Source organism: Athene noctua, chromosome 2 (genome assembly GCF_965140245.1).
Source record: "Athene noctua chromosome 2, bAthNoc1.hap1.1, whole genome shotgun sequence".
In the NCBI taxonomy this organism is placed as follows: domain Eukaryota; kingdom Metazoa; phylum Chordata; class Aves; order Strigiformes; family Strigidae; genus Athene; species Athene noctua.
In genome coordinates this window covers 133635059-133659176 of record NC_134038.1, presented here as the reverse complement: position 1 = coordinate 133659176, position 24118 = coordinate 133635059, and the positions used below count along the sequence as shown (strand labels likewise).

General features: G+C 41.4%; 2 protein-coding genes and 1 long non-coding RNA gene across 6 annotated transcripts in view; 1 reads left to right on the top strand and 2 right to left on the bottom strand.

Annotated features, from left to right (window-relative positions):
• Positions 1 to 2060: 2060 nt before the first annotated feature.
• ARL4A (ARF like GTPase 4A) lies at positions 2061 to 5273 on the bottom strand. Its single transcript, XM_074900352.1, has 2 exons — positions 5128 to 5273; positions 2061 to 4814 (listed from the first exon to the last, which is right to left on the bottom strand). Exon 2 carries the CDS (start codon positions 4728 to 4730, stop codon positions 4128 to 4130), a length of 603 nt encoding a protein of 200 aa, XP_074756453.1. The 5' UTR covers positions 4731 to 4814; positions 5128 to 5273; the 3' UTR covers positions 2061 to 4127.
• Positions 5274 to 6053: 780 nt separating this feature from the next.
• Positions 6054 to 12289, top strand: LOC141957988 (uncharacterized). 2 transcript variants are annotated; one of them, XR_012633217.1, is made up of 4 exons: positions 6054 to 6319; positions 6845 to 6995; positions 9132 to 9225; positions 9738 to 12289. It is a non-coding gene; the product is annotated as an uncharacterized LOC141957988 (long non-coding RNA). The 2 variants fall into 2 exon arrangements; XR_012633218.1 differs by lacking the exon at positions 9132 to 9225.
• Positions 12290 to 21430: 9141 nt separating this feature from the next.
• Positions 21431 to 24118, bottom strand: part of SCIN (scinderin) — a 50776-nt gene continuing 48088 nt past the window's right edge. For all 3 annotated transcript variants that reach the window (XM_074900351.1, XM_074900350.1, XM_074900349.1), the window contains exons 15-16: positions 24039 to 24099; positions 21431 to 23105 (exon numbers count right to left, since the gene is read on the bottom strand). In XM_074900351.1, the coding sequence (XP_074756452.1) occupies positions 22972 to 23105; positions 24039 to 24099 (195 nt within the window). In that variant the 3' untranslated portion in view covers positions 21431 to 22971. The remainder of the gene's footprint in view (positions 23106 to 24038; positions 24100 to 24118) is intronic.

Here is a 24118-nt window from a genome sequence, read left to right as displayed (position 1 = left end):
TAACACAGTATCTAAATCCTCCTCCCATGCCAAGAATGACACGCATCTCTTAACAAAAAGTTTCAGCCAGACATTAATTAACACCCTGCTATTTGTAAACAGATGATCCAAGATGCAGATAATCCCCCCTCAAGAAGGCAGAGCTGCCCTCATGCAGACCTGCTGGGGTCCAGGACTTAGCTAGCACCCGCCCGACCAGACTGCTACCAGCTCCTGGCTGCTCTGTGACTACCGTGTCTCTGGTAGTAAACTCCTACAGGACCAAAGTGCTCTGTAAGGTAGTACGGAAGCACCCAACTAAGTCAGGCTGGGAACTGTGGGCTGGCTGTGGGTACTGCTTTCCACACAAAAAGGATCAATCATGTCTCAATAAAACATGAAAATTAGAAGAAAGGTTTCACTTATCACGTAGCTGAAAACCATTATTTGTATTTTCTCGAATGTAAATGCACATTCAGCACAACACAACTTAAAGTCATGTCAAGAACATGACGGACTCTCACCATATCCTACAGTACTTTTTCTAGCTGAAATGGTCATAAGCTAATACACAGCTACACAGCTAGAAAACAGAGACCAGATCCTGAGGGCTGGTTAACTTTAAATGACTGCATGTTTATAAACAGCTGAGGCAATGTCATACCAACTTTTGTAAGCTAGGACAACAGCGATAAGGTTACAAGACCTTGTGGCTTGTTTTTGACAGTGCTGCACTGATTTAAATGCACTTCCATACCTCCTTAAAGTAGAAGCAGTTAAAGATACTTAACTTTTTCAATGCCTTGAAGAACAGTGCAATTTGTAACCTATTTTAGCAAAAATTATTTTAAAATTTAAGTTGTGCAACTCCAACATTGTAACAAAATTACACCTGCTTATTCAGCTCCTCTCAAGATTTTCTTACACATACCAGTATTTAGGCCAGAACTGTCAATTCATCGTACGGAAGAAAGTGATCCCAGGCTGACAGAACTCTGCCAGCAGAAACTCAGTTGGCTGAGATACCAAATGCTCTACTTGCAATTAGCATTTTGTTCAAGTGGAAGACTTTGTCATAGTAAGACAGAACACAGTGTTGGAGGTACAGCTACATTTGTGTATTTTACTCAGTTACTGTAATATTGCAGCAAAACAGTTCTGGTACAGATAAAGGTATAGGTTGAATATGAAACTCATCCCCCACCCAAAGTCTTCTACTTCCAAGTCAGTATTAAATATCACACGGTAACAACAATAACATTTTAGAAACACTACTCCCCACCCTCTCTCACGTCTTCCCCCAGAGTGCTACAGATCGGTCATGTCTTTGTATTCAAAATCATTCACTTAAGTTTTTATACACATAAGACTTTAGACTGTCACCAGATAAACACTAGCATGTTTAATACAAATAAAACAGTTGACTTTTTCAAGCAGGATGCCTTTTCAACTGTTCCCAATAGAAGCCTCATGAATATTCTAAATGAAGCAATTATTTGGAATCATACAGTTTGTTCACTGCATACGGAAGAGCCAGCCTCAGCCTAGTAGCCCTGTGTTAGCCAATGTTATACCAATTACAACCCAAATTCATAGGGCTCAGCAGCACTTTTTCCTCAAGACTGACTGTCAGTAACCTACATTTTGACATGCAATCAGTTACATAAACAGACATGAAAAAAAAAATCAGGTTTGCAAGAGAATATCTAAACTTCTCTCTCAAACTTAGCCATTTTGATTTGCAGGCTAAATGAAGTTTGCCTTGCCTATGTTCAGGTCCTGAAACTAATTAGAAGCTTTCATATCTCTTGACACATTCTACTTAAATCCTAGGAGGAAATTCACCCAAGGTTTAAGTACACGTGAATCCCTCGGACAGCTTTAGACATATGATCCTGAAGATACTAAATTAAGTACCACCTGTGAGTACATGTGATAAATGCCCAACATCGCCTATTAAATATTGCATGTAACACAAAATAGGTTCAGCCACATAAGATTTTTCGAATTATGCAAGATCTATCACTTCAGAACGGAGTCACTGCAGTTAGTATTTCTTCTGTGAATATACAGACATGCCACTCATTTAAAGTTTTTAATGAGATACCTGCAATTTATAACACTGTGACGTTTACGAGCCTCACCACATTTATACCTTTGGTTTTCAACAGAAACAGTTCTACTGTTACTAACATCACATGCACAGAAGCTGGTAAGAACGTACCGCTGCAGTACAAGAAGTCAGACACCTTCTCTCTGCAGGCTTGTTTTGAATTGTTTATTGAGGTTTAAGAAGTCATCCACATTTCTATAAATATAGACATTACTTGAGTAAGTGACTTACAATGTCACCAGTGCAGGTACATATATAACCAACATACAAAAGCTCCACTGGAAGCTACTTCAGTTTATTCAAAAAGGACCAAGATGTCATTTAAAAAAAACAGCTGTCACTTTCAGTTATTGAAGACACTAAAGTGCATTTTTGGTTACCTCCTGGACGAACAGCTGCTGGTTAAAAAGATTGATTTTTTTTTTTTTTTCAAACATACCTAAGTTACATTGATTGACATTCATGTTTGTAGCTGTCATCCTCCTGATACATGGCAGCAGGTAAGAAAAGTCTATTACTTTGCTGGTTGAGTAAGAGGAGGAAATAGATTTTGCTATTTCTTTTTTTCTTTTTTACTTTTTTTTTTTTAATCTGGTATTTCCAACAAAAGTTTAAAGAGAATCTAACATTCTGAATTTTTACAGCACCACTAAAGTTAGTCTTAAAAATCCAGGCTCTGTTTTAGCCCTTTTAATTGCTAGCCAAGTATCTAAAGAGTCACTTGAAGCTCTGTACCAGTAAGAAAAACTACCCTCCCTTTTCCGTCAAGCACTATCCTGCCCAGTTAACACTGTTTGCACACTCTGTAAACAAGAACAGCTTAAAGCATAATTAAAGCAGAACACAGGCCCATCTTGAAAATCTTCTTCCCCCACTCCCCCCTCCCCCCAACCCCCGGTAGTGTCAAATGTTTGAGTGTATAAAGCATTATTACATTCCTAACCACAAAATACTTTAAGAGTCACAATAAAAAAAAAGCATACGTTGAAAGTGACATAGCAATACCACTTTAATAAAATGGGGTACTTCGGAGAGATACAAGATGTGCTCTGCTAATTCTAACTCCATCTTTACTTCATTATAATTTTGTTTTATTGCCAGGAAAGTCACCAGTAGAGCAAAGAATGCTGCGCTGGTTAGAACCACAGCAGCCAGAGTTGTTCTTTATAGCTCCTTTACTGCAATTAATTTACTTTTAACTTGATAGTAGCAGGACATAATACTCATAATCCAGAAATAAATTACTAATTTTGAGTAACAGTTTAAACCTGATTAGCACTGCATAATGAGGAATGGCTACTTCTAAAAAATAAAAACCTTACATACCAAAAACATGCTATATGTTGGGAAACCACTTTTTCATGCTCCAGCATGTTGTCTACATTTTTCACTTGTCAAAAAGTCTTTCTTTTATCAGTTGAAGAATCCACAGCACTTGAAACTTCAAGTATTTGAACTGAACAGGATTCAAATTCAAAGTGCCAAATTAAAAAAAAAAACCCAACAACCCTACACATGTAGCCAAGCTTTCATAGAAATCCCCAAACAAGGTAAAAAACAGCCTCTCAAAAGAATGGGTTACTAGCTTCATACATGTTTTTAAAGCTGTATAATGTTCACCTAAACACTCCACTTACGAGCATTAAAAGTTTAAAAACACAGAACACCTTCAATGCAAATTGCTTGCAGAGGGCACCCTCAAACATATGAACACAACACTAAGCAAAAAACCCTCATTTTATTTGGCTATTTAGACATCCATGTCACATATACCCACCCATCCATTTCCTGATAGTATTACATCATCTATTAGGGCTTCTGAAATAATGCAGAGCCATAAAACTCAGAAGAGACTAGTTTTAAAAAAAAAAAAAATTCCATAACTGCACAGCCTTCCACACGGCAAGGTTGTGCAACTGATTGTTTAACGTAGCTAACTTAACGGCATCCAAACAAGCAGGCCTGGGTTTGGAAGCTGTCTTATGTCAAATTTTGACCAAGTAACTACTCTAAAATAGAAAGGTCAAAATAAAACTCATCTCTTCTTTTTCTGCTGCCTCAACATTTTCCTTCGCTTAATTATCATATCATGTAGTTTCTCCAGTCCCTCTTTGAGTCCATCTCCAATGATTGCACAGGTAGGCTGCAAATGCCAGGGAGTTGAAGAACTCAGCTCACTCATCGCTAACATTTTCTCAATTTCAGAAAGGGAGAGAGAGTTCCTCAAGTCCTGCTTGTTAGCAATGATAAGGACAGGCACTCCTTGATTTTCAGATATCCTAGTGATCTTATGAAGTTCTGTTTTGGCCTCCTCCATTCTCTCAACATCGACAGAGTCCACCACAAACACAATGCCATCGGTGCACCTTGTGTACGACTTCCACAGCGGCCTCAGCTTCTCCTGGCCGCCTACGTCCCAGAAGTGGAAAGTGACCGTTTTCGAGTTGCCCAGCGTCACTTTGATTTTCTCCGTATTAAATCCTTTAGTGGGGACAGTGTTGACGAACTCATTGAACTGCAGTCTGTAGAGCACCGTCGTCTTTCCAGCGGAGTCCAGTCCCAAGATGACGATGTGGAAACTCTGGAACGAAGGCAGGCTGGAGAGGATCGGTGTCTGGTCCGAGAGTCCATTCCCCATTGCCAGCAGGGGAGGTGACAGCAGGCTGCCACGAGCAGGGGCCGGCTCCCTCGGCTACGCCCGCCGCCGCGCTAGGCTGGGATCCTGCCAACGACACCAGCGGCGTTAGCCCGCAGCTGACCCCCCTCCGCCTCCGACGGGGCTCCGCGGCCACGACGCGCCGGCCACCGCCAGCGCCGCCGCCCCGACTGCGGAGGCGGCCGCAGGCAGCACGACGCGGAACGCCACACGGCCCCCGCCCGGCCCGGCCCAGCCCAGCTCAACCCGGCCCAGCGGGCTCTGCCGCCCCGCGATGCGGCGGCGGCCGGTACCGACACTGCAGCTCGCCGAGCACCTGCGCTCCTCACCACCACCGCTGCCGCCGCCGCCCCGCCGCCAACCGCCGCCCCTCGCCTACCGCCTGGCTGGCCCCGCTGGCGGGCACGTCCCTCAGCGCGGGGAGGCGACCGCCGCCCGCCACCCCATGCTCGCGCGCCGGGTCCGCTGCCGGTGCCACCGCCGCGACTCCCCCGCATCTGGCGGCCGGGCGCCTCCCAGCCCGCGCCTACCCCCGAGCGCCCCGCCCCCCAGCCCCCATTGGCCCCGCCGCGCGGCGGGGGCGGGGAGAAGGGCGCACTACGCCTCGCCTATTGGCCGCCAGCACCAGCCACTCATCGGAGAACCTCATTCTTCTTTACAGTCCTCAAGCGAACGCCGGGGCCGAGCGCAGCCCGGGAAGGCGCCGCGGCCTCCGCAGCGGCGGGGGCTGCACCGCCCTCCGCCCAACGCCCCACCTGAGCGACCCCGCTCCTCCCCCCGCGGGGCGGAGTCACTACCTTACGCGGCTCCCTCGGGGAAAGCCGCCGCTCCCGCGCCCCGGCGGGCGGGCGGCGCCAGCAGCCACTCGCCCCCTGCGGCGGGCGGGCGGCAGCGCCCCGCAGGCCTTGGCGCCCCGCCCCTTCGCCGAAGGCGCCTGCGCTCATTGGACGTGGGTGCTGTCACTCTAATCGCGCCCCCTAGCAGCCTAAGAGACGTCTCGGCGGCGCCTCACGCCGCACCTGCGCTGCTGCCGGGGCTGCGCAGCCCGCGGACGGGGGCGGCAACGCCCATCGCCGCCCGCCCGTTCCCGCTGGAAGCGCCCCCGAGGGAAGCCTCCCGGGGCGGCAATGGGGGCGCCGCTGTGCCTCACTCTGCTGGCCCGGCCGTTGCGTCACCCCCCCCCCCCGCCGGCCCTGTCTCCCGCTGTAGCCTAGCAACGGGCTTCAAAGCGGCAGCCGGCGGCCCCGCCTCCCCCCGCGGCGCCCTGACCACGTGACCCACCGCCGCCGGCGGGCCGGAGGCCGTTCCCCTCCGGCGGCGGCCCCCAGCACCCCCGTCCCCGCCCCCCGGAGCGGTTCTGGGGAGCCCCGGGTGAAGGGCGCTGCCCGGGGGGGCTGGGTGCCGCAGTGCGGTCGGTGCTGCTGTCAGAGCCCCCGTAAATGGCCGTACAGCTCCTGATCCCTTGGAGTGACGCAGCAAGTATCGCAGGCTCCGAGGCCTCGTGCCTCAGCGGCTGTGGCAAAGCCCGTTGGCTGCCTTCTTCCCACCGCCTGGGACCTCTGCAGGCCCCGGTACGACGAAGTTAGAGGGGAGGGAGGTGCTGTGAGTGGGGTTTCTTGCTGTTGTGGCCTAAATAAGAGTGGTCCGAGGCCTCAGGCCCGGCTGTTTGATCTCACTGTACTCTTCTTGCCTTTCACTTGTCCCTATGAAACAGGAGACAAACAGTCCCGGGGGAGCTGAGAATAACTGAGTGTATGAAATCCTCCTCTTAGACTCCTGGCATAGAGATAGAAGCCGTGCTCACGTCTGAACAAACGTAAATGTCACCTAGTTTAGTTACAAGGAAAGTTTCCCACAGCACGAGGATATGTTAAGTAATTCTGCATTTTAATATCCAAGCCTGATGTAAGCAGTGAAGGCTTTCAAAGTCAGAGCTGATTGCTAGCATCTAATAAGACATTTTCATACGTCATTGTTTCCAGAGCATATAGGTTTTAGAGGAGGCCTGGATGGGTATGTTGTCTCTGATATTCTTGCTGTCTCTCTATCATTCTGTTCTTCCCACTGCTCTCTTCATTAATGTATTTGCCATGTAGTTTTCATACAGCTGTGGCAGTGTAGACGGCGACTTCTGCCTACAGTGGATGTACACCAGCCCGGTGTAAAGTACCAGAAGTGCACAAAAGGATCAGATGTGCTGACTTCAGAGCAGGGCATGCTAGAAAAGTCTTCATCCCTAACCCTCAGGTAGATAAAAATTACATCTCTCCGATAAAAGTGTATGTTTAGCTGCTAACTAAAAATATTGTGCTACAAAGGTCTACTGTTCTGTATGTTTTCTCTACTTCGTACCACAATCATCCAAGTCTTTGAGCAGCTAGGTGGGCTCCAGTAAAAGCAAGAAGGTGTCATTTTCAGTATTAACCTTGCGTTTTTTTCGAGAGGACTTTTGAATTTCTTGATACAGCTGCTGAAAATGAATGATTTTTTAAGAATATCCTGGCAATCATACCTCTTTTTTTTCATTTGAAAGCATTTTACTGTATATTTTAAATCACAAAGAATTATGATATATAAAAGTGAAGTAATTTAATAGTAAAAGGACACTTTATTGCAACAAAAATTCCACAGTGTGCTGTAGGCAAGGTTTCATGTTATTAAAGTGTTAGGATACCCATTATAGTCCTACTAAAAATAGCAAAATTCTCATTTGCTTACATCTGAGATTAATGTTTCACTGCCTTTATCTTGCTTAGTTATTTACATCCTGATCTTACAGATTACTTTCTTTAGAGGTAGTGGTCTGTTTGTATAGGAAAGTGATTTTTGCATCTATGGAAAAGCAGGGGTAAGTTACTACCCCTAAGGCCAACCAGTAAGGTTTCTGATTTGGCAGTGTTTTACACTACTTTGGCACAGCATACAATGTAAAAGAAAAACATTTATAGTGGCAGTAAAAGTGGGCCCTAGGTATTTCATGAATGGGTTTTAGTTATTTAAAATTGGTGGAAACCAGAGAGAAATAACTTGTTAAGAAGTATTATTAGAGATGATAGATTTATTCATAAAACTTGACAGGCTGAAATAAGTTGACCCTTATCTTCACCTACAAAATTATGTATTCCCTATTTTTAATGGAAAAATAAGCCTATTAGATATTACAGTCTTCTAAACTTTTAATGTCTGATTGCTACCAAGATCTGTTCACACTTTAACACAGCTTTATAATAACATATTTTAAAATTAATTCCACGAGGAGGGATATGGTCCAGCTCCTGCTTTTATTTGAGGTATTTTAATTTAAAGCATAAAATGCAGAAACATTGCCTTTATCTCTTGCTCTGCTGAAAAACAGTCAATAACAGATTTTGGTGTCCTTGGAAAGGGACAGACAGAACTGAAGATTTGCGAGAGTATAGCATATCCAACACACTAGGTGGAGGACAAATCCCGTTTATTATGCGTTTCTTTGGAAGAGGAGTTTTATGACATCAGGGAGATAATTTTAAGATTAGAGGGAAATTAACATCTTCAGAAAAATGAGCATATCTGTAAATATATACATGAAAATGATCCACACTGTCCAGAAAATGCTTGGAGAAGTAGATTGTTCTACTTTTCTTTCCCTCCCTACAGTTAATTTATTTCATCCACCTGTTGTAACTTGCTATAAGGAGAATTATGAACTCTCTGGGGCAGGGACTACTTTTCATTGTAAGTCTTCTTAGTGTTTAGCACCTTGATCTTAATTAATCCCTGTAGGCATTTCTGCAAAACAGCTATTAAATAACAATCCAAGTTGATCAACTCCTCCCATGCACTTCATGCTACTTTAAAAGTCAAACGTGCAGACTGGGCAGGTGTTCCAGGTGTTACGAAGGGAGTAATGGTATCTAAATTAGTGGGAGTGTAAGAAAGCTGACACATTCACCCCCTGATAATTGAAGGCGATGGTGAAGCAAGGCTTTGATTATTCTGTAGAAGTCTAAATGAAGGAGGTGTGCAGTAAGACGTATACTCACTTTCTTTTCAAGTATGTAGCTAAATGGGGAGGGGGGGTCGGCTGCAATTAGATGACAGGTGAAAATAACTACAAGATACATGTATGAGAAAACAGTGGAAAAAAGGCTCAAAGCCATGTGCAGACTTTCTAATGCAAAACAAAAGAGGTCCCTAATTTCTGTGTTGGGGTCATTTCACATATTTTTCTGACTTCCTAACTTGTCGACAGCTCTGAGTTCTTTCTGGCTCATCATTCCTTAGCTCATCAGAACAGCTGCAACTCAGCTTCTTTGGGCTAAAAACTTTCTCCCCTTTCTTTGATACTGATTTACCAGGGTAAATGGTAATACATTATTTTTTACATTTGTTTCATACATACAGTCTACATATATTTTCCACACAGAAGAGGTAGCCTGGAACAAACCTTTGTGTTTCAAGAAGCAACACCTGCATAACATGCAGCTTCTTCACTATGGTAAAACAGGATTATTTTTTAAACTCCTAAATGGTCCGCAGATAATTTTGGTTCAGGGCAGGTTTGGGAGGGCCAGGCTTACAGTGCTGCAGCAAGAAACTATCTCTCATATGGAAACAGCAATTCATGGAAATTAAAAGCTAGCATTCATGAGAGGTTCTCTGTAGCAAAACATTAAATCAGAGCTTTCACTTAGTGCTGGTCGTTCTAAAGGTAGATTCCAGTCAAGTAGATACAATTGTTGTTACACAACCACATCTAGTGACACAGCAGATGAAAAATTCTTTTCAAAGCGGGGTGGGCTCGAATTTCCTTGGCCAGATAAGTAAGAGATGTCCTTTTGTTTTGACTAAATACCATCATTCTGTAGAACAGGCTAATAACATTTATTATCCAGTTCAATAACTAATCACCTTAGCAGTTATTTTTTAATAACACTATGTGTTGTGAGTAACATGCAAATCAAATGAAAAGTGAAACACGACAAATGACCCAAATCCTATATACTGCAGATGCAGAGGGATATGGCCAGAACTGCAGAACAGTAAAGGACAGAAGCAAATATGAACAAATGAAGAAGGAGGAAGAAACCAGCTGCATCATGGAGCTGAATTAGTTGTAAAACGCAAAGAAATGAAGTCATAAGAAGGATGAAATTACTGCAAGGACAATGCACTGCCAGCTACAGGTAGCTGGCACATAGTGATGGGATCTCAACACCTCTGTCTTCATGAAAGAGATGTGTTAGCAACCTCACACCACAAATTCTTACTGCTTGAAGCTTCAGGCAGATTTCTCAATGTGTATAAAAAGAAAATCAACTGCATTTCAGTACAATGACATGGCAGACCTAGGCTAGGGTGTATTAATATATGTGTAATAATGTTTATTATTATTACAGTAACCAACTGTAGCTTGGTTGTACATTCAAAAATTGAAGTTACTCCTCTTCAACTATACCCTAGATCTAAGATAAGAGCTAAAAAAGTATTGCTTTGAGATAACGTTATATGGTTCTAAAAGAACACCAAGTTCCTACACAATACTACAGCAGTTTCACCATGGATTTTGAGAAACCCCTTGAAAATGAGCAGTAACAGTGAAATTGCTGACAAATTGCAACACATGAAGTTTTGCTCTTAAGACTGTCTCTTAAATTGGCATAGAAAATGTTTTGCACAAAGAAGTCTTTTATCATCTTTGCTATGTCTGATGAGTTCCTTTATGATAACTTACATGCTGCATGAATTATTTTGCTTTGATTGTTAAAAAGTAGTCAGTGGTAGAAAATCTCATTTATTTCCTCACAATAAATAACAAAGCTTAGAGCAGTAGGAGGTGGAGTTGCTATGTGTTACAATTTAAGTTACCCTTCTGATTAGACCAGTTAATTAAACCTATTCTCATTTGATGTGTACCTTCACATGAAGTCTTAACATTTACATTTTACCACTTTCATTTTCGTAACTAAACATTATGCCATATAGCAGGCTCACAAACAAAAAGCCTTGTTCGTTGATACTGACAGTCACACTGAGTTGGGCTGTCAATGCTGCTTAGGTGTGTTAGCTGAAAAAAGGTGGTACTAGCTCATAAATGTTCTTAGTCATACTGAGCAAGTGTAGTCTCAGGGTGACTAAAATTAAAATCTCCACCTTCCAAGTTCTGTGAATTTTGGTTGCTTCATCCTCTGATAGGATGGCTGTAATGGCAGTGACTCTGGCTTTGCAGAGTCTGGGGAATGGTCTGACCGCTTTCTGTACTTGTGGTTGTGTGAGTAGCTCACCTTCTCCCTGACATCAGGTGGAACAGCAGAACGGCTGTCCCTGACAGCACCTATGTATGAAGGACTTGTAATGCAAAACTCTCTACTATACCAATTGTTCATTTAATAGCAGCATGTAATTAAGGTTAAGCATAGATCCTATCTTCATATGATACAAAGTTTGTAGTCACAAAATCCAAACCCAGACATACAACTAGTTATGGGGTAGTTTTAAAGAGTGGAAAAAAGCATTATTGTCAAGACACGCCTGGTTTCCAGTCTTCTTACCCCACTAAGCAGCTGGCACAAAAAAAACCAGCAAAGATGTTTCTTTAATAAATGGAAAAATACCTCCTACCTTCATTTTTCAGTATGTGAGGCAAGGCTTCTGCAGCATGAGAAATTCCAAAGTGTTCAGTGTGTGATACCACATATGAGCTTTACAGCCTTGGCTTGCATATTTTCTTCAGTGGTTTATACTGACCAAAGACATCTGTATTTATATTCACCACAGCAACAGGTTCCCTGCCACTCACTCTCCTGCCCCAAGTTGTTTGTGACACCATTTTTTTTCTAGAACTACTGACATGAGTCAAACACACCCTTTTGCTGAGAATGCTGGCCTACTCAATGCTACTATTTGAAAATCTTGCCAGTTACAGCACAGCTTCCAAGAGCTTTATTTTCTCTCTCAGAAAAGCCATGGGCACTTTAGAGCTTTTTTTGTGTGCCAGGGTTATTCTAAATAGTTTAAAATTCTAGCAAGCTGAGATTTCAGTATCGGCCACAGTTTCCTCACAATGCTTTTTCTGAATAGGGTTGCATAATTTTAAATACATCACTTTAATACAATGGAAGCGGTTTGCAAGCAGATTAAAAGTACTACAATTTCAAATACAAGAGCAGCATATGTTTTATTTTGTCTCTGCATAGCTAGATTTAATATGTGAAGGTATTTTCCTCACTCCAGAAAAATAATGAAAATATTAGTAGTATGTCAGATACTGCTGTTTGCTTTGCTATATTGCTAGCATGGAGTAATCATGAAGAAAAGAGAAAAAATACAATTAAACTTTTGCTTTTCTAAAGAACTTTCTAAATATTGTCTAAGTATTTAACATAAGGGTGCTGAGATTTGCTGGAATTATAAAAGATTGTCTAAACAAACAGGCTTTGAGCATGAGAACTAAGAAGACTTTTTTTGATGAATTTGTATCTCAGTTGATTGACTGTAGTGGAAAAAGAGATGCAAGTTCTGACTGAGACTTGTGACTAAATGCTTGTGGGATGAAACATTCATTAAAGTCAGTTATTTCGTAATAATCCATCCGCTTGCAACAGTTACTTACTTAAAAGCTATGCTTTGTCCTCCAGGTACTGCATATATCCAAAATGAAGTGCGAGGACAGAAGCAGCATATAATATAGCACTTAGTTCACAGAGTAAGACTTAGCATACAGTTAATGAAATGCTTAAATGACAAGCACAGTTCACTGAAACTTGTTATGAGAGAATTTCAGACGGTCACAAAAGACAAAGTGCTGAAGCTCCACTAATTTGCAGGGGCCGGCCTGTCCCTGTAGCTGCAGGGGCAGGGGGCGTGTGCCTGCGTGGTGTGCGCACAGCCAGCTCTCGGATGTGTTCTGACCCTTTTGGCAGCAGCTGAGTGGAGATACCCATCCGATATATAGGGTCCACTGTAAAAACAAACAAGCTGTTCATCTGTAGTAGCTGTGTAAATCAAGTTAAGTGGACACCCTGAAGAGGAAATTTAGTTGCTCATCTCTCCTAAAAAAGTTATAGCAGCAATAGAAAAAGATTTCACAGAGATTACAGTGTATGAAAATAAAATTTTATGGGAGATATGCCTAAACTCCCAGGAGGGCTGTGAAAAATCTGAAGTCTCTGCTTCAATGTATAATGTTGTAGGTAGTACAGTGATAGTGTCACAGCTCCTTGAGCTTGGCATTCAGAGGCAACAGCTAATACAAGTCCCTACTGAGACAATGAAATAGAGCACAAGCAATTTGTTTGATGTTCTCCAACCACTGTTATGTGATTTATCAGTGCTCCTAATAACAGGAGCTTGCAAGTGCTCCTTATAATTCCTGGTCACCTACGGAAAAGATACACAGGGAATATAGCTATTCTCTTGCTTTCTGGAAGCTTCTCTTACTTAGATGAGTAAAAAGACAGACCTGGCTTCCTAGATACAGGGGGATGGTTTATTTTTATTTTTTAAAGAAGACAATTTATTAAGAATTTTAGTCAGATAACTGAACTCAAGTTTAGTTGTAACTTCTTTAATGAGATAAACAATACATCTTTAACTGATAAATTAACTTGGTGTTTTGTAAACCATAGAAAACTGATAAAGTCCACTGAGCATCTGTGCAGTCTGCTAGTCTCATCCTCCACAGTGCTTGCTTCACTTCCTACCAGAAGTCTTTCCCAGTCACTTCATTTTAGCACTATAGTTGTGAGGCATTCGTGAGTTTTCAAAAACTCTGTCACTGAACAGATCTTTCGGTCAACAGGCATCTGAAGTGCACAGGGGAAAATACCTAATCTGGCCCAGTAAAATAAAACCGAATTTTTCATTCAGAATGGCATATGCCCCAATACATTGCTTGCAAAGAAGAACAGACTTCTGATTGGCTATTTATTTATAAAACAGCAGATTTACTGGGGACTAGGAGTTTTGAGCTAAGACTTATTGGCATTTTCCCCTTTTCCAAGCTAACAGCACTCCGAGGTGTAGCTCACAAACCATGATGTAGTAGGTCTACAGCTTTTCCAGGTGTGTGGCAGTTGCATTCAGCCCTTGAACATGTTTGGATTTTGACCAAGAGATTAAATTGTTTTGAAACAGAAGGGTGGAAATTAGCTTTACAGGAGGGCAAATACAAAAGGATAAATACTCCCTTGCTTTGATTTCTAGTATTAAAAGTAGACTTCTATCAGCAGAATATGAACTAGAGGTAAGCATTCTAGATTGGATTTTTCTCAAGCCCAAACAGCTGTTTGGCTGCAAGTGATAAGAACTACAAAGTGTCAGTGCAGCCAAAGGTGTTCTTTCCCCCAGGGTCACAGACCCTTTCACCAGCGAGCCTCAACTGTTGGGTGAAAGTTTGTCTCTTACACGAAGACACAATGAGCATCTGATACTTGTATAAATACTGGATATTTGTTGCAGTTTCTAAAACTTCAGGAAAAAAAAGAAAAAAAAAAAGGTAATTATTCTTCTCAGTAACAATATTTAAGAGTTTCAGTGAGAAATCTGAGCCTATTGTTGTGGGCTATGTGAACATAGCAGAGGGAAAAACCCTTATCCTAGGGAGCTCACAAGCTTTTATTATGGTTAGGTGAAAAAGGAGGAAGAAACAAACAAAAGAAAAGAGGAGGATGAAAGAACAAGGTTTCTGGGAAGACAAACACTGTGTGGGTGAGGAGCAGTAATTTCAGCTTATTGCTCAGCCATAGTTTAGAATTTTTAAGTCTTATCAGCTCACGAGGCCTTCTTTTTAAGTTAATGGTAAATCTCAAAATTACTTCAATGAATGCAAGATTGGGCCTACTGTTTGCTAAAGTTTAGAAGTTAAGTCGATTGAAAATTGATTTGAAAGCTGATCATGAGTGTGCTAGGCAGAAAGCTTTCTTTCATGCTCCTAAGTTTCAATTCTTGGATGGAAGCAACAGTAAACGCACTTTGAAGACCTTATAAAAGCTGTCTCTGCAAAATGATATTTGCTTTCATCTCACAAAGCATAGGATTCAAACAAACCACATTATACGTTCCAGTTTCATAATACTGAAAAAAAGTAGAAGTCTTTCAGAGAATCTGGCACCTAACAGCTGTTGCCACTAGAGGTGTAAATTCTACTTATGTAAAAACCTGCCAAAATATTAATTTTTAAATACGTACATTTTTTAAGCCTTATGTTGACATCACAGCTTTTTGTCAGAATATAGGTTTCCCTTGCTCTGGCTCTCATGGCCACGCCACACTACTTAGCAGGCTTTAAACAAAGTAAGGAAGGCAGATAAACTTAGGCAGGAACAGATTGTTTAGCTGAGAATTTAATCACATCACTTAACTCCAGTGAATGGAGATAATGCTGCAAGAGCCACTAGTGCCGAGTTCTGCAAGGGTAAACTCTGCAGTTTTCATCTCGTATTTGAAGGCCACCTTCTACACCTCCACCAGGACAGGACACAGAAAGATTTCTAAGGAAGAGTCTGAGCAGGACTTTAGGAAGCAGAAGCAGCAGCAGCCAGATACTATAAACATTTTTTTCCAATTTACTTATTCCATTCAAGGCCTCTCTGCTGATGGGATATAAAAGGAAAATAAATCAAATAATACCTCTTTATTTAAGGAAAAAATAGGCACGGACATACTGTAAGCAGTAAGGGACTATTTAGGGAATTCTTCATGCTTTGAAGTATTTGAATTTCAGATGGCAAGTGTGAGGAACTGAAGGGGTGAATGCTTTCAACATTCATCAAACTGTTTGCTGCCCTGATCTTCTAAGGAGGACCACTAAACATTGTCTCTATTGTGTGAGTTTGATACTTTGTATAAACGATGCAGGCCTTGCTAGACTGTGTCCTTGGAGAAGAGATAAAAGATTGATAAGAGGGGAGCATCTGCCCCAGAAGGAGCCAAAGGCTGCATGGTTGCCCAGGAAGCATGAAGTCAGCAAAAATGAGCAGTAACTGGGGGAAAGGTAAAGGTGGCAGAGGGAGATCCTGACCACTGACTCAGTTGGACAAAAGGGTTAATACACCCCATCCCCCCTCAATGCACATGAAGAACCCATGCTCCACCTTTTCCGTACCTCTCATTCTAATGAGTTCATGGAAAACCCACCTCTCCTCATCTGGTATGAAAGTCAGCTGATAAGATGAATTTAAAAGGTGACAGAAAACTTTGCTGGGTGTGCATCCACCACCCAGGATTACCAGACCTGAGACAATGCTGGAACCTGGGGTCATGATCCAGATTCTTTGACTCCCTCCCCTCCTTTTTTTTTTTTTTTTTTTTTAATTTCTTACAGATTTATCTGTAAGAGACCACATTGCTTATTATCCTTTTCCAGGTTTAAGTTGTTTCTACTGAAAGTAAAACATTTCAACCAATCATTTTCTGTCATTTCACCTTAATTTAACCCAAGGGGATCATGAAACCTTTATGACTCCCCGAGCTCCCAGTTCGGGTCGTAACAGCAAGAATTATGATAGATATATGATGCATACAGCTCATGAGTAGATGCAACCCCAATGTGATTCTTCAAAGAAAGAATCAGAAAGCTTTAAAGAGGACAAATGGTTGCATCCCTTCCTCCTATTTTAATGACGGAAGGCCTCTGAAACCATAGGTCATTCTGTGAAAGCTGTTATTATGTCTTAGAGATCTTACCTGCTGAGTCTCACTTCAGAGCCCTGCCCTTTTGTTTAGGGACAAAATCAGCACGGTCTTTCATCTCAGCATAACTCCAGATAGAGAGACTTTTAGGTGACCACCACTGCACTCCCTTCAAATCACTGATCTTTGAGTCCTTGCTGAGGATTGATTGAAGGCCCAGCAGTCTAGCACATAAAGCATATACCTCCTTCTGTGTTTTTCAGACCTGTGATAATTCAGAGTTGAGATGAAACGATAGCCATTAGCAGTCACCACAGAGTCCCTAACTCCAAGCTTTCACTGTTACAGCACTATGAAATGATTCTTTTTATGTGAAACCAATAGCAGCAGCCAGCAGACATTTCACGAGTGAAGATACCATTAAAATGCAAACCCAAACCCTCAAAACGAACAAGATGTTTGGCCATCCTTCCATCTGTAGTCAGCAGGCACATTTTGGTCCTCTCAGTTCATATACTTTACCTTGGACAGGGGCCCTCATGCTCAGCCTCTGGCTTGAAGCCATGTCAGCTGATGTCTGTTACACAGTGTAATTCGGTAATGAAAGAAGAAAGATCCAATAAATTATCAACAACTACAGTCCTTGAGTCACCCAGAAAATAGCACTTGCCAGGAAAAAAAATGGGCTGTACTGCAGAGAGGCCTTGTACCTTTAACAGCAGCAGCCCCAGAAAAATTTAAGGACCTCACTTGCCAGGTCAAAGTAAAGAGGCACCTGACGATTTTGCTATTCCTTTGCAAACACAGCAAACACAGCAGAGTCTTGTCTTTCCCTCACACTTACTATCCCCAGAGCAGCTGCTCCTGATCTGGAGAGGAATTTGTATGGACCTGAGGCAGATGCACATATAGTTACAGCTTACGAAATGCTCTGACCAAACAACCCTGAACTGTACCGCTGGGGTGGTGTATTTTTGCTCATATGTGTTATATCATAAAAGCTTTACTTCTCTGAGGTGGTTCCTGCCCTTTCTCTGCTGCCCCATTGTTGGTGGAGCTGCACCTGTGCTTCAGCAGTCTCCAAAACATTGCACTTGCCTTGTCGTCTGATCTTGCTCTGAGCAAGCTCTGTGCAGCTTGGCACTGACAACCCTGGCAGCTGTCTAGATTATGAGCAGTACCTACAAGATGACAGTGTTGAGGAGTGACTTCGCTGTTGTGACTTCACAATTGTACAAACACATGGTAAAAGTCAGTGCAGCTTAAATACACAGGGAAGGGATGGAAGAAATCCTCATTTAAAAGGTGAAGAGTAGAAGCACCAAAATGCAGTGGTTTACTTCAGGTTACACAAGGATGCACAGACCACAGAGAATGCAGGTTACCAGAATCCTTGTTTGCTGCTTTAAATACAGGACAAATTTCATCACCTTTTCTGACACTATCTTAAGATGACTTTGAGCTTTGGGAATTCACATGTGAGATATTTAGTTAGTGGGTGCTGGAGTGCATCTGCAAACACTAGAATGGGAGAGAGTCTGGCAGCAGAAGGTGTGTGAGATATCTGCTGTTGACTGGGACTGTCTAGCAAGAAAGTAGGGGATTGTTTGAGTAGGCTTCTTGTCTGTTGTCCTTGCTGATAAGACATTTACTGCCACTTCTGTCTCTGCCCTGCTACAACAACTGACTTCTTGCCCAGGTCCAGTAGAGCAGCTGGCTAGTGGTGGGAAGGACAGCAGTCTTTGGCAACAACAAAGATACCTACAGCCCCACTCAGCTGGTTAAACAGGGACTCAGCTGTGCTGCAATCCTGTTACAGGAAACCTACGACCTTTCCGAGCCACCTCTGTAAAAACCTAATCCCGGAGGGAAATTTTGTCTTAGGTTCCTCCTAGCAATGATCTCTTTTAATCAGGATTGTTGCTGTAGCTGGTTCTTCTGTAGGAAGGGCACCAGACAACACAAAGCATGGTGAACTGTCAGGTAAATGATGTTAAAATCACCTGATTGCATTCAGCATTGATGTTAATATTGCTAACTGCTGTGAAATCACCCTGAGTCACCTCTGTGAAATCTGTTAAAGAGCACTAGGGAGAGCTGTGCTCTTCTAGTAATGATCAAAAGACTTTGTTAGAATAATCAAAGCATTATTGCTGCTAAAGAAAACCTGTCTATCTCCGGGCCTTGTTGTGGGATGCCGTTCAGATTGTCCCAGCCTCGCTGCTTGGTTTCCCGATACATTCCCTAAGAAACATCGCATGTACCTTCACTGGCCCTACTTGCCCCCATCCAGGCTATTTTTCTGAGCAAACGATCTATAGTCTACCAGACAATGAAAATTAATGTTTTCACTTGATGCTTTCATTTCATGTGTGTGGAGACCCATGTTTCACTGCTGACTGATTAAATGTGGTGGTAAAAGGTACAGTCTTGTGGATCTCAGTACACTCAGAGCGTCCTTTTGAGGAGAGAACACTTGCAGGACAGAAGTGTGGATGCACTTAGGAAGAAGCTTTGTACAGGATGATTCCCCTTCTATCTTCTCCCCTGGAACAACTCACTTTGCTGTTATTTAGAAGAAATCAGCTTATGTGCTCTGATCTGTAGGGACAGATTAATTTTTCCCCTGTAATGCAAATATACTTCAATGTCAAGAGGAAAATGACATGCAAGGGGAGAAGGACCAGAACAGTCATCGACTAATTTTATGGCATGGCAGGCCTCCCAATTCCCATCGGTCTGCCCTTCTCTCTCTTGCACCTTGGAAGCTTTAATTGAAGTGAGTGTAGTTTATTGATTTTTAGCATAAAGGTAATGTGTTAATAGTCAGAGAAGGTCAAAGTAACTTTAGGCGAGTCTAGAGGAGATGTAATGAGACATTAAAGACATATAGTGGATTAAGGATCTGACTGTGTTTTCAATCAAATCAGAAGTTTATTTGATTTTAGCAGCAAAAGTCCTAGCCATAAGAAGGGAAAAGTGTGCTATTTCAAATTTATTGTCTTTAAAAAAGAAAAAGCAAGGATCTGGAAAGTCAGCACATTAAAGCATCATCTAACTTTGGTTTTATGATATTTATTTTGGCCTTATATACTTGCATTTGGCTCAATTAAGACATAAAGGTACAACTTGAGTGGGATGCTGAGGAGCAATTATGTCCTAAAGCAAAGTTTGAAGGTTTTTTTCAAGCTTTCCTATAGAGAAGTGGACTCTGAAGAGCAATTTCAGTCCATGGAAAATAATAGGCTTGTTTTGGCTTGCCTTTTTTTTTTAGCCTTTTCAGATCCAGTAAAAATGAAGACTACAAGAAATTTGCAAAGTTTGTAACAAGAAATGTTCCTGTAGCCTATAGAGATGTCTGAGAGCACCTCTCGTTATAGTCCAGTGAGCAAAATATTTTCTGTATGATTCCTTAGTTCTCCCATGAGGGGTGGTCCCACAATCCAACTGTGTACCATTTTCATAACTTTCTTGTTGTTGCAGGTGAAGCCTATGTGAGTCTGAACTGGCAAGAACAAACTGTTCCGTTGAATTTAATTACATTTAACATGATAATTTACAGCAGATCTGATGCTATATAGCACTGTGTGCTATGGTCAAAAGACGTATTTTGAGCAGTGATTCCAGAGACTGGCTCCTCTCCTGTGTACAATCTCTAGTTATATTCTAAGATTATGCTATTTTTCATAAACTACCAATACTATATAGTATTATGAATTCTTTTGTCTTTAAGGATTCCCAACATCTTTCTCTTGCAATAAAATTCTATAAAACAAAGATGAAAAACGATGCTGTATTTACAACCAACAGAACATATGAATACTTGCTGTATTGTTTGTAGCATAATGAAACTGCTAACCCCGGGTCTAATTTTGCCATTACAAATAGAGTGAACGTACTATTACTGTATGATAATAATGCAAGGTATAGCTTATTCTTGACTGAACTTGACTGTACTGTATACAATTGCACAATTCTTTCTATTCTGGAAACAAGGCAGATAGGTTCGCTCTGTGTATCCATAATGTTATATGCTTAAATATTTTCTTGAAAACAACTTAATCTTTACTATTTCCAAGCACTCATAGTTGATCCTGTCTGTCCTCCCTTCCCCTCTCTCTTCAGAGAGAGAAAGAACTAAGTCTTTGTGTGTACTGCACATGTATATATGAAAAATAAACTTCCTCTCTAGCAAGTAAACCCAAGAACAATGTTGCTAGCAGCTGTTATGCTTAAAGCCTAGTTGAGAACACTGGTCCGTTATGAGCTCTCAATGCTCTTCTCAACATCAGTCATCAACGTGCCAGGACAATGTATTGTAAACCAAAATGCCCAGGCCAGACCACAAAAGCTCCTCTGTTTTGTGAGAAGGAACTGAAAAGAGGCTTTCACAGTGTTGCAGAATATGCTGGCAGGCTGCGCCAGTTCAGAGTCCTCAGTGTTCCGGAAGATATTTATGTACAAGGAGGGCAAATCTTGTCTAATCCTTGGTTAAGAAGCTACTGTAACAGTTATTTTTCAAAAATGAGAAGAATCATATGTATGTGTCAAAGACAACCATCAGATAATTACAGGCTGCTCAGTGGCTGCATGAGTGCAGTAGCTAAGGAACTGAAAGGTCTTTGTGCTCCTTCCAGCAGAAGGACATCTTATCTACTCTCACAAATAAAAAGCAAGACCTATCCTTTAAAAACTAACATACACCTATTTCCTCCTGTTCTATAAAATAGTAATTTTTATAGTCAATCGTTTTTGCAAGCAGAAAGTTAAAAAGCCAAAGAGTTTGATAACAACAATGGTAGTTTTTCTTAAAGATGAAATCACAAGCTAAAAAGCAACCAGTTCTTTGATTTTCACTTAGGTTTGTAAATTCCAAGTTGTTGGGAAGAGTTAACCTTTCATTGTGTAAAACGGTGCCAAAGTAAAAACAAGTAACTTCTTATTACATTGTCCACCTAAAAAGGAAGGTACCTGCTGGGTTTTTTAGGAAGTTTTGCTAGACATCAGTGGAAGCACTGAGCAACAGTGTGTCAAGAGAGAGGAAGATCAGCTTGGCATATAGAACACTGGGGTTTGTAATTTTATTTTAAATGAAATTACATTCAGATACAGCCCAGTTATATTAGCAGAGATTTAAACAAATGTTTAAAGCTAACAAACTCCTATAATTAATCTCTTAGCTTCGCAATTATTTGTCATTATGAGCCCAGACTAAATTCACTGTTTTGCATTACCCAGATTCAAAACCACAATCATGATAAAAAAATTACAAATGTCTAAAAGTTCACTTTCCAATCTAACTTATAAGAATAATAAAACCATTGAAATGCCTTCATTAAAAAGACACATTGACATGATTTACAGCTGTACAAATTGCTGTTTAAAACAAGCATTATAAGATAATTGATCAAAGCAGTACTAAAGATTTGAAGCAGAATTTTTCCTGCTGCCCTTCAGTAGACTTTTCTGGCTAAATTACAAATAAAAACCACTTTGAAAATGTACTCTTAAATTCACCAGAAGAAAAAAAGCCCCAATAACTGTGTCTGAGAGAAAAGAGAAGGCCATATTCCGTGGTGCATACTCACAGTCCAGATTCTCGCGATGTGGACTGCTACTGAAACAAGAGGTTTCCTCGTGCTTGATGTACTTGATATTTGACTAAGACCTCAATAGAAAACACGTAGAAACACATCATGTGCCTGACAAGCTGAGCAGTCTGCACACTGGAAAAGAAGCGAGTACTGCTCACTAAGGCAATCGAGACAAACTGTGGCTTAAGTGCATACTGGTTAAGGCAGAGTATGTGTTTTTGAAGCTGTTACTTCTTCTGCTTCCACTTATAAAGGCACTAGTGCACTAGAGTGTGTTTAAGAGCTTTGATTAAAAAGACCTGGTGGAGCTGGAGGTGGTTCACAGAGATAAATCTAAAGAAATTCATTACAATGAGCTAGACAGTCTCTCAAAAAACCTCTGTCAACTTGATATTCTTACAGCCATTCAGTCCAAAGCTCCAAATATATGTACTAAGAAGACAAACATGTTAAGCACACCTTTGTCAAAATATCTATTCCTTTTTTGCCCCCTGCAAGACACTGTTCCCACTCTGGATCAGGCATCATCTGAATTTTTACGTGAGCGTGGCAGTATTTTGGTGGAGTAAGTAAATCATGTTCAGTCCTACCCTTGCAACAGATGCAGAATTAGTCCTTTATCGGGCCAAATTCTGCACAGTATTACACTGACCTTAATCTAAAGGAATTTCTTAGTTTGGCTTTTTAAGTGAAAGCAGAATTTGACCCACTTTCGCACATTAAAATAAGCTGATCCACAGCTTCTGTTTGAAGAATCAATAGATTAAACAAATTATTGGTAGCACTTTCCACATTTACTACACAAAAAGCCCCACTTGCTCTATTTGATCAGTTTACAATTATCATTCATCCTTTCCAGTGCTGAGAATTCCCAGGTTATTCACAGAAATGTATAAAAGCTTGGGGAAAGTGTAACAACAGATGCATCATGTTGCTGCATAAGCTTATGCTTAAAAATACTAGAAAGTAGCTGGTCTCTGATCCTTCTTTGGCTTGAAGCTGGAGCCTCCTTGGATAGATCAGTTCTTCCATTTGTTGGAGTCCCAAGCCAGGAACCAGCCTGTGAATGTCGGGGGTTCGTGCCCCTGCTTCACAATTATAATGGGGGTCCCCTTATCTCTGCCAGAAGGATCTGTTTCAATATAGCGTTTGGCTGAAAACAGAAAGGAAATAAAACATGTAATATATGAGTTCATTCCTTTGGTATAAAAAATACATTAAAAGCCCTAGTGAAAGAACCCAGGGCTACTACAGTACAGTATTCAATTAAATTATTTCAAAGGCAATGAAAGGATCAGGTAATTGCTGATTTCTCCCAGCTGCCAGTGAAGGAATTGTCCAGGAGGGTAAAACAGAGGGATTGTTGCTCTGATCAATTCATTGCCATACAGCTGTGTTTTGGCTTTAGAACAGAAGAAAGAATTTGCTGGTGCTGTGCAAACAGCACAAGCTTCATTCCTGTTTTTCCTATGTGAAAGCCTGTATAGTTTCCTCTGACATTGCAATGTGACATCAGTACATGTCAAAAGCACAGCTATGTAAGCCTAGCTGCTCCAGGGAAATATCTGTAAGCATTTTTAGCACAGACTTTGTCAGAATGGCATCACACCAGAGATGACACATAATTTTTCAAGGAGGTGCACTTCACATTAATTGTCTTGATTTGTTCTACAATTGGAATATTCTCCCCCAAATTTAATGCAGTGAAATGTGGCAGTGTAAGGACTTGAGGATTTGTTGGCATTCCTATTACTGTATACATTAGTGTAGGGTGCAGCTCAGTAGGTATGTCCTTTTAAATTCTCTTTTCAGTGCAGTTTCTTTTCATGGAGCTCTTTAAAAAGCTCTGCAGCCTAGTAATGCAATCTTGATTAATTTTACTCTTTATAGATTTACAGATAAGAAAGATACAATGAGTTTTAAAGCACATCTCAAGGAGAAAATAATCTTCTGCAGGACTAAATTCTAAGTAACCCTTTTAAACACTGTAAACGTTAACTAGAATTCTTCTACATCATCCTTTTCACTTCTTTAAGTCATATTGGTGCTACTTCACTCAGAATTCTGCCAAATTTATTTGATTTACCAGATTTAATGGATTCCTGTTTCTCAGTTTCATTAGCATCCTTCCCAATCCAGACAAAAACCTGCAAACAGAGAAAACAT